This window comes from Benincasa hispida, chromosome 9, assembly GCF_027475165.1.
Source record: "Benincasa hispida cultivar pf3 chromosome 9, pf3_genome.v1.1, whole genome shotgun sequence".
Lineage (NCBI taxonomy): Eukaryota > Viridiplantae > Streptophyta > Magnoliopsida > Cucurbitales > Cucurbitaceae > Benincasa > Benincasa hispida.
Window position 1 is genome coordinate 21,148,340 of NC_143486.1, and position 10,541 is coordinate 21,158,880.

Genomic DNA, 10,541 nt, shown 5'->3' on the forward strand with positions numbered 1-10,541 from the left:
CACTCTTTCTGTAATGAAATTTGCAAGAAGGAACGTTAGGATTGCATGATCATGAAATTTGCCCTAGGATTTCTGATTAGGGTCATCCTAAAGCCAAGGTTTCTGATGAACATTTTGTGAAAGATATTAATACTGCATCTGATTCTGTTTTGGAAACTATCCTTTCTGAGTCTATTCCTACTGATAAAGTTGGCTCTATTTCAATAGAGTCAGAGAATGTCTTATTGCTAACTCGAATGTGCATGTATTGAATGATTTTGTTAATAAAGTTGTGTCTAAAACTTTGATCTCCATTGCATCTTTACATGTTTATATTGATTCTGAAGTTTATATTGATACTGTTATTCAAGAAGTTGAAAACCCTAGTAATGTTGAATAAGGGGTTAGGGTTCCTCCTGTGGAAGTTATTGGGAATGATCCAAATGTTATGGAAGCTGAAGGTTATTTTGAAGGTTTTCATGAGAATAAAGATGTATAAAGTGTTGATTGTGAATATTCTGATGATAATGTTCCTCTGTCTCAACATTCTAAGAAAAAAAATCTAGAGATGTCAAAAGTGTTGATAGTGTGTCATTAGAGACATCTGATTTTGAATTTAGTCAAGATGAGCCCGAGGATGTATCTGATTCCTTTGAAGACAGTGGGTTGAAAACCTCTGCTGATCCTAACAAGCCTTCTCCTAATCGGTTTACTAGAGCATCTGTCAAAACTCGAGGAAAGAAAGCATCTACTCCTCTGCATGTTTCTTCTGTTCCTTTAGATGAAGTATCCTTTCATACTGAATAAGGCATCAGCATGTGCAAATATGTAGTGTAGAGGAAGATTATTGATGAGAAAGAGCTGTCTGATCATACTCATGAATATTTTGATCTTGTTAATATGATTCTGCAAGCCCAACTGGACAAAATAGTGTTGAATTTAAGCCCTTTTTATTCTTAATTAGTGCGAGAATTTATTGTTAATCTCTCTCTTGAGTTTGATAATCCCAACAGTCCCAATTTCCAAAAAAATGCATGTGCATCGCCATGTGTTTATCTTCAATTTTGATCTGATTAATAAGTTTTTGAATCAGACAATGTCTGTAGAGAATCCTGAGAAGCGACCATCTTAGAGGGAGCTGGTTTTTAAGTTAACTGGTGGGGCTCGTTAGTCTTGGTCCAAGAAAGTGCAATTATCCACTACAATCTTGAGCTCGAAATATGTTGTTCTTCATAAGATTTGCATATTCAATTGTTGTCCATCTTTCCCATGAGTCTGTTTATCTATCTCTCTAGCTACTCTGTTGTTTTAGATTAGTACTGGTACTTCTATTGATTTTGGTTTTTTTGTCATGAATCAAATCAAACGTCATATTGGTTCTCAGACTTTAAAGCTTTCCATTTCTTATCCTCGGTTGATTTGTGGGGTGTTACTAGCTCAGAAACCAAACATGATTTATTGTGATGAAGTTGATGGTCTAACTCCAGAGGCTTCAGGAGTGTAAAAATATTGTGCTTGGTTTTCTGACAACAATAATGTGTGTAGCTTTGGCCTCATTTGCTGGAACGTCCTCTTCTAGTGCTTAATTTTTTTACGAAAGAAAAAGAGAGAAGTAGTGAGTGTGTGGTTGATGTTTGGTGTTGGATCATGGTGGTTGTTGTTCCTTTTGTTGTCATCTTGGTGTTTTGTTGTGCTTATATGAAGATTTTGTTTCTTCTAGTTGGTTTGTGCTAGTTCTATTGATGTTACTATTTTTGTTAAGACTTATTCAATGACATTTAGTCATGTTTGACTTTTGTGGTTATTATTATTCTATCTTTAAAAATTATAAGACAAAAGGGGAGTTTGTTGGAGATATGTTGATTAGCTTTATAATTTTCTCTAAGGAAGTGGTTTTGCAATTGTCTCAAAGAAAGTATTAACATTAAGTTTTGACAACATATTTGTTTCTCTGTGAAATACTTTCCTTATCTAGAAATATCTTAATGTGGTATTTAGTCTAGTATTTTTCTTTATTGTGGCGCGATTATTTTCTCCTTTTTGGGAGATGTTTTCTTTTCTGGATTTGTCTATAAAAAAAGTGTCTTGGTTTTCTTTCGATGAGCACATTTATTACATCAATTTGTGTTTTTTAGAGCCAATCATTTGCAGTACTCTGGCTGAATTGTTCTACACTATGTTCTTGCTCATTGCTCACTTTATTTCACTGTGCAAGTTCTTCATCAGTTGATTGCAACACTTTGAAGATTATCACGGCTTAAGGGGAGCCTAAGCCATAGCTTCCAGATAAGGGATTCTCAACCTTAGGGGGGGCCTAAGACTCAGCTCCAAAGGAGGAATTCTCCGTCTTAGGGAGATCCTAAGATTCATTAGTGAAGGGAGTTCACTGACTTGAGGAAAGATATCATCGTGGGACTCCCATCGTGGGAAGGAGTCTCGCACGTTGTCGGATGCCGAAGTGTCAGACACTAATATTAACATACTTATGAAGAGCCTAAGTTTAGTTGGGAGGGAGACTCACATCTAGGGAGAACCTAGGTGTCGTGTGAGTTAAGCTCTATATGAGCCACTCTAGTAGTTGGTGTATTACAGATAAGTGATAAATTGTAAATTTCTTAGTATTAGTAGATTATCTTTCCTGGGTTTTCTGCCCCCCAGAGTAGATGTTTATCACCGAATTGGATTACCAACTACTGTGTGCCTTGACTTGTTTACTTGTTGTTGGTATTTTTGTTGTTACAGTTGTCAGTACTTTTCGTTTAACATCAGTATATCGATTAGCAAGTCACCCTAACATTTTTTTAGATTTGATTTTAAATTGATTTAATTGTTGTTTTAAGTTATGTACTGTAATTATTGGATTATGGTACATCTTAATAATTTTTTTAATCAAATTTTTTCGTTATAATTGTAAATTTTAGGACGCTTTTTGATTGTGTATTTTAAATACACAGTATTTGTATACACTCACTTGAGTTGTTTTTTAGTAATTACAAGGCATTTTTTTAGTTCTTACGAGGTATAAGATCTAAATTATGTATTGACAAAACTATAAACAAAAATCTAACATTTTTTAGTAGATAGTATTTTATACATCTCAAATTAGACATATACTTCATTTGACACAATTTTTGAATTTTTATATTATCTACGAATTTTATGTTAAAAGATATATTTGTTAATTTGTTGTTAATAACTTTTTCTTTTCTTGTTTTTAAGAGTTTAGGAATGGAAAATAAATAGTATTTTATACATCTCGACACATTTTTTGTTTTTCATAGGTTGTTTCACGGATTTGTTTATTTGTTTGCTTTTGTTTAAATTTGAAGGATTTATTTGTTTTTATTTGAATTTTAAAATTGCTAGTATCTTAATTATAGATATTTTGTTAAGGAGCATTTTTTATATTTGATAAATTCTATTAAAATTGTTTGACCATTTATTTAAAGAAAAAATCTGGAGGGCCATTTTTTAAAAAGTCAATTGACCATTTGTCCAAAAAAAAACACCCTTAAATAAAAGGGCTCTGACACTTCGCTCAAAGTAGAATATTTCAAGTATTAAAAGAAATCTAGAGAACGATCAATCTAATTACATTTGAAACGATAAATTCATAGATAAAAAAAAAAATCCATTGTGATCCAAATCGGTGCCCTAAGTTCAACTCGGTCCAATTTTGTTATATTTTCAAAACGTGGCCCAAGTTCTACTCGGTCTAATTCTGTTATTTGGAAACGTGTTTTCAGCTTCTAGTCTGAATTTTGATTACTTTATTTTTCTTCGTAAAAACTAGATCTAAATTTCCATTTTAATCGAACTTTGAAGAGAGATTTGTGTAGTCTCTAAACTTAAATTTATTAAAATAAAAATTGAAGAATAAAACTAATATTTAATGTGGGGGTTGATTTCAAACCTTACCCTGAATATGTCTGTATCCCACCTGAAAAGGATGGCAAAAGAAATTGAAGGCATGGTATTGGTCAACCAAATTAACTTTAAAAGATTTCAGTACAAGTTCACATAACCTACTCAAGACAGAGCAGAACAGAGGACTTTAAAAATTTCCACAACTCAAACCACTCTCAGATCACACATAAAGGAAGCTTTATTATAACAGAGCAGAGCTTTAGGCATTCACAATTCGCATCATCAATACCAGACCTTCATTTTATTCGATGATGTATAATGTTGTAGGATTCTCCCAATCTACCATATCATTCGGGATCCCACTATCACTCGAGAAAAGGAGCACAAATTAAATGAGATCTCTAGTGCTTGGTTTTAGGCTTCTTTACAATCATCACGGTGCAGTGAGCATGATGAGCACAATAATCACTAACACTGCCTAACACAGCCCTGCCATTAAAAAAAAAAAAAAAAAAAAAAAAAAAAAAAAAAAAAAAAAAAAACAGATTGAGCTAAATAAATTACTTCAACTAACTAAACATTTGACCAAAAACTCCCTTCACAATGATTTAAACTTTTGGTACTTGTTTTCTTTGTTTCCCAAATTGGTCCCAGATTCTAACATCTGGGATTAGATCATCAATTGGGTTTAGTAAGCACTATAAAAAGGAGCGCATTACCAGACTTTGGTTTCAAGTTATCCTAATTTGAAACCCTCTCGGTATACTAATTCAATTGTGTGAGTGATAATGCTTTGGGAGGTGTTTTCTTTGTAATTCGGGTTGGAAAGAGATTTTTAAGAGAGTGTTTTGTTTGTAATTTGAGTTGAGATGAGATTTCTGTGTTATTGTAAATTTATGGAGAATTACCTCTTTATAGCTCCATAGCCGTGGCTTCCAACAACCAGCATAGAAGCATGGTGCTTTTCTACAGCCTCACAAAGTACATTCCTGGCATCTCCTTCCATCACTTCCAACACAACATCATGCACCTGTATATAATCATCAGGTATATTAAAAAAATTCAGAACAAAAATCCTCAATAATAGATTGGATAAAGTTTTCTCAAGAGGATGCCGTTCTCCAAAGTTGCTTTAGACGCTAATCAGAATCCAGTTCATCTTTTACCATTTTATATCATACACGAATTCTATGAAGAAGAAAAATTCCCACTTTTTTTAGCTAAGGGTACCATTACAAATTATATGAAAAGCATTTCCTTAGCATTGATTAAAACATATCATGCTAAGGAAAAGCATTTCCCACTTTTTAGTTTTAAAGGCATTATTACAAAAGTCTAGTTCCATCCTGCTGTACCATTAGACCATGGAGGTGGGGACACTGAAGTCGGACACATAAATTGAAGAACCAAACTAGCTACAGTAGTTGGCCCTGGTTTCTAATATATCGCCTTTCCATTGCTGTATTAATGTTTTGTTCAACAAAAATGTAAATCCATTAAAATTGTAATAGAAAAATGAATCATATCAACATTAAATACTAATCATAGACTTATAGCTTATGCTAAGGAATCTCATTCTTAATCAATTTTATTAGGTAACACTCACTTTACTTTTATTTATTCTTTATTACATTAAGTCTTTTTCTTTCTACCTTTTACGATCCTACTATGATAGCATGAATGCAAATATGTAAATCCATAGAATTTTAAATTTAAAAACCATATCAACAGTAAAATACTAATCACAGTTGTATAGTTGTCCTAGATGTCTCTAGAGCATGATATGTTTAATCATGAATAAGGAATTCATTCTCGATCAATTTTATTAGGTAACAATCACTTTTTACTTTTACTTATTCTTTATTACATTAATTTCCTTTTCTTTCTACCTTTTAGGCTTTTACAGTCCTACTATGATAGCATGAATGAACAATATAATGACGATCTTACATTCTATATACTTCCTATCCTATTTCAATTGAAAATCACTTCTATTGAACAAATTTTTTTAGGATTTACTGTCAGTGCACAAATTTTCTTTCCAAATATTTGTCATTTCAGTCTGCTCACATTATTTCTGGAAAACAAAGCGGATCCTAAATCCACAAATGTTACCAGCAATAGCGCCAACCGCCATAAATAACTAAATCAGTTTAAATAAACAAAACTTAGAACGCTCAAGAAGTAAATCCGGTTATTAATTGAAAAGAATCAAGAGGATTACCGATCTAGCGATGCAAATCTCCTTCGCTTTCTCGATAACTCGCGCAGCAATCTTCTTCAAATCCGAATCCACATAGGGCAGAACGTCAGCCGCTCCTGCAATCGACAGTCGTTACGACCGGTTTATTTACTAATCCACAATAGATTAATCATAAATCAACCAGAAATCAATTACCAGGTCCGGCGAGACTGACGGCGGAGGAAGCCAAAGGTTTGGCGTGAACAACGATGAGCTTGAACGGAGAGTTAACCGGAGAGATTGGAACGAGGAGATGGTCTAAGGTCCACTCGAGAGCGTAGAGACTGTGCGCACTGTCATCGATTCCGACTATCATCGCTCGCTTCTCTTCAGTCGCCATTGAAACGAAGCTTCAAGAATCACGGCTTTGCGTCAGAAATGAACGAATTTTGTTGAGAAACGGAAGACGAGGGCGCGTTTTTATAACCAGGTTGGGAGGCTGTTAATTTCCACGTGGCAAAGATACTGCCACCTCAGCCGCCAGTTGGAGAGTGAATGCCACGCATCGAATATTGGATGTGGACATTCGTTTTCTTAAAAAAAAAATAAAGAAATTTGTTTGTTTATTTACTTTTAGTAATGACATTCGGAATTTGTCGAATATGATGGAGAAAATTTCTGGTTCTCCATTAATACTAAGATTTGTTTCTATAGTCACTGCCCTGAAACTAATTTTGGTACGACTTCAGTATCAATCGTTACTGTTAGTTGCTCTCCAAATTAATACAACTCTCAATTTTAAAAGTCAAAATAATAAATCTCATTTAATATTTAATAAAATCGATTTAAAAAATCAAATAGATAAATAATAAATAACCAAATCCACTCGAACAGATGGATGGCGGCAGCAATGCACGTATGTGATAAAAATGTAATACTTACATCACCACCACACTTTGGAATCACCTCTAGCATATTTTGCTATTTATACTTTTTAGGTATTGCTTAATTTTCCAATGTACTCATTTCCTTTTAACCTTTGCTATGGGCCTAAGTCCAAAAGTTATTTTCAACAATATATATTTCTTAAATTTTGGATATAATTTCTATTTGGTTTTTGCATTCCAAAATACATTTTTACTCCAATTTTGAGTTTAATTCATATTTGGTTTCTAAGTTTCAAAAGGTTATACTTTTATTATTGAGTTTTGGGTTTCGTAGTAATTTGGTTTTAGAGCTTCATTATTTATACTTTTAACCTTCATTTTTCATTAAAGTTATAAACCTATATTAAGTAATTGGTATTTCTAAAAACTTAGGGAAAAATGTAAAATATTAAAATCTGATGGCCAAATGAAAATTAAACTTGAAACTAAAGGGTATCAAAAAGTGTTACATTTTGATACCTTAGGACTAAATTGAAATTAAACTCAAAATTTAAAAGAGAAATGTGGTATTTTGAAACCTACTAATTAAATGGAAACCATATTCAAAATTTATAGACTAAAATGATTTTTCATAATTATCTAATTCAACTAGATTCCAAATAATTATTAAAATTATGTTAATGTGGCAATAAATTAATAGGAGTACTATTCACATTGATATAGAAAGTATTTCAAATATGAAATGATATGAAAATTTTTTAGTACTCTTGCAGTATGTTACTTCCATTTATTGTTACATACATCAGCGGCTTTTTAAAAGTGATAATGGAATTGACTAGCATTAAAAAAATACTTATAAAGGGCAAAAGTAGAATATGATATTGTGTAGTACTAGAAATACGAGATAAGAGTAAAAAGACAAAAGTAGAATATGATATTGTGTAGTACTAAAAATACGATATAAGAGTAAAAACGGTGATTTATGTCAATATGACCATAATTTAGTGATAATTGAAACATATTTTTTTTTCGATCCACATCACAAGATAAAATAAACTAATAATAATAATTCAAAAAAGTTCTAAAAGATGACTGAATTTAATAAAAATCATGGATTAAGATTGAGGTTAGAAATCATTGTTACAAATTTTAAATTATAAAAGTTCTTATATAAGTCTAGAGGTTAGAGTATGAGATCAAACTTATTACATTTTAGTTTTAGGAACTAATTATAGGTTTTTCAATAGCCATTTAGCTCCATTGGCTAGTGATTTATTAATTTGTTTTTAATTTTGTTAAATTAAATCTATCTTCTCTCAATTTTTTAAATAGTTTTCATATCTTTTAAGTAAAAGAATTGAATTCTTAACCAAATTTCAAAAACGAAAAAATTTGACTTGGTTTTTTAAAACATTACTGAAAAGTTAGATAACAAAACAGAAATTTAGAGATTGAAAAAGTATTGTAGACTTTGTTAGACATATTTAAATAATAATATGTTTAATTAAAGTATGAGCTATGTATGTGGATTAATAATTTATCACATTGGTTATTTTATTAGATTGGGCCCTATTATGTGATCTAATTAATTAAAGTCCTAGATTCCTAATTCAATATGGACTTAATGGGTAAAAGCCCATTCCTAGTTAATTAAGATTTAATGGGAACCCAATTGAACTAGTATATAAAGAGACTTTAGGCTATGGTCTCCAAGATACCAAAGCAATAAGCACTCAGTCTTTCTTAAATCTCATTTAGAGAGATCACACTTAGGGTATTTGGTTGAGGAAGATAATAGCCGCCACTTTAGAGTCATCATAAATCTTTCAATAGAATCCGGTATATATATATATTCTTGACAATTTGACATGAATGATTCTAGGATTTATCTATTCAATATAGATATAGAATATTTATGCTAACAAGTGGTATCAGAGCATGATTTTTATGTTAAATTGTTGGTTTATATTTATTTACCATTGATCTTGATTTAATTTTTGGTAAACAAGTTTAAGAATAATAATTAAAAAAAACCCACTGATTTGATGAAATTCACGGGGAAATCTTATTTTTTTTTCCTTTCCGTTTCGTGGGTTTCAATCCACTTAAAATACGTGTTTAAAAAATATATATACATATACTTATACATATATATACATATACATATACATATACATATTATATGTGTTGCGCACGAGTTCGGTTGCTCGTCGTCGAAGGTTTCATTAGTTTCTTCTTTAATTTTCTTCTGGGTTTTGTGGGATTCTGTCCTTCAAAGAAAGAAAAAAAAAAAAAAGGAGAATTTGGGTTAAAATCAATGAAATTCAGTGTCATTGGCCATGGTGGAATTTTCGATTGGGGTGCGCTAGCATGGGTCTCGGTTGAGAATCAGTTGAGGTTTTTTTTTTTAAATTTTTTTTCAAAGTTTGATAATGGATTAAATTTAAATCTAGTTTTTAAATTGGTACTTTTTTGGATTTAAAATCTAGATTATTAGTCGATGATTTTGTGAATTTGAATCTAAAGTTTGATTGATGATTCAATTTCAAAATTAGATTGATCATAATATGAATTCTGGTTCAATCATGTTATGGATTCAAGATTGATTGATAATGTGGTAAATTTAAATTTAAATATGATTGATATTTTGGTGAATTTAAATTTAAATTTGATTGATGATATTTGGCGATGTTCACATGTTTATGTTGCTTTGATTGTATTATGTGTATGTAATTATTAAGTGAATATTGGTAAAGACTATTTGGTGTTCTTCCTCCTTTATTTTTGTATAATAATATTATTATATTATTGTGTCTTATATTTTCAATTGAATTGGTCAAAATAATATGTTACCAAAGTAGCCTCTGTTATCTAGATTAATTTAATTCTAAAATATAAGATGTGCATATTCATGAATTTATGCAGATAATTATCGGCCCAAAGGAAGATAATTATTTGGCCAAATTGTGGGTATGCATGTGGTAATGAGTAGTCCAAAGAAAGGTTATTTTTTTTGACGGAGTTAATTGTTAGTACTTTGATTACTATGTTGAGAGTACCATTTACAGTTGGTGACATCAATGTTGTGTTAGGTATCTTGTTAAAGGGGCCCACCACATATGTGAAATTATTTTGTTATATTTTAATTGTGAGCATATGTTTTGTTGTTTATTGTTTCAGTTGGTCTTACTCAAATATCTGGAAATTTGAGTTCAATCCCTAAGTTGAATGGATCGAACTTCAAGATTTGGAAGGAAAGCTTAGAGATACTTCTCGGGTGTATGGATTTGGACCTTGCATTAAGGACCGATAAACCTACTTCTACTGAGGAACAGCCAAATACGGCTAATATAGAGAAGTGGGAACGGTCAAATCGCATGTGTCTGATGATCATTAGGCACTCCATTCCGGAGTCTTTTCGGGGCTCTATCACAGAAAGTGAAAATGCCAATAAGTTTCTTGCTCAAATTGAGAAATATTTTGCTAAAAATGAGAAAGGGGAAGCAAGTAGTCTTTTGACTTCTTTAACTTCTATGAGGTATAAGGGCAATGGAAACATAAGGGAGTACATTATGGAAATGTCCAATCTCGCAGGTAAATTAAAGGCACTTGATATCGAGATAAAT

At 31.5% G+C, this 10,541-nt stretch overlaps 1 protein-coding gene across 1 annotated transcript; it reads right to left on the bottom strand.

The window, feature by feature from the left end:
* Positions 1-3,955: 3,955 nt before the first annotated feature.
* LOC120087093 (universal stress protein PHOS34-like) lies at positions 3,956-6,486 on the bottom strand. The gene is made up of 4 exons (XM_039043975.2): positions 6,245-6,486; positions 6,071-6,165; positions 4,755-4,876; positions 3,956-4,335 (listed from the first exon to the last, which is right to left on the bottom strand). The coding sequence occupies exons 1-4, from the start codon at positions 6,426-6,428 to the stop codon at positions 4,248-4,250; spliced, it is 489 nt and encodes a 162-aa protein (XP_038899903.1). The 5' UTR covers positions 6,429-6,486; the 3' UTR covers positions 3,956-4,247.
* Positions 6,487-10,541: the final 4,055 nt, after the last annotated feature.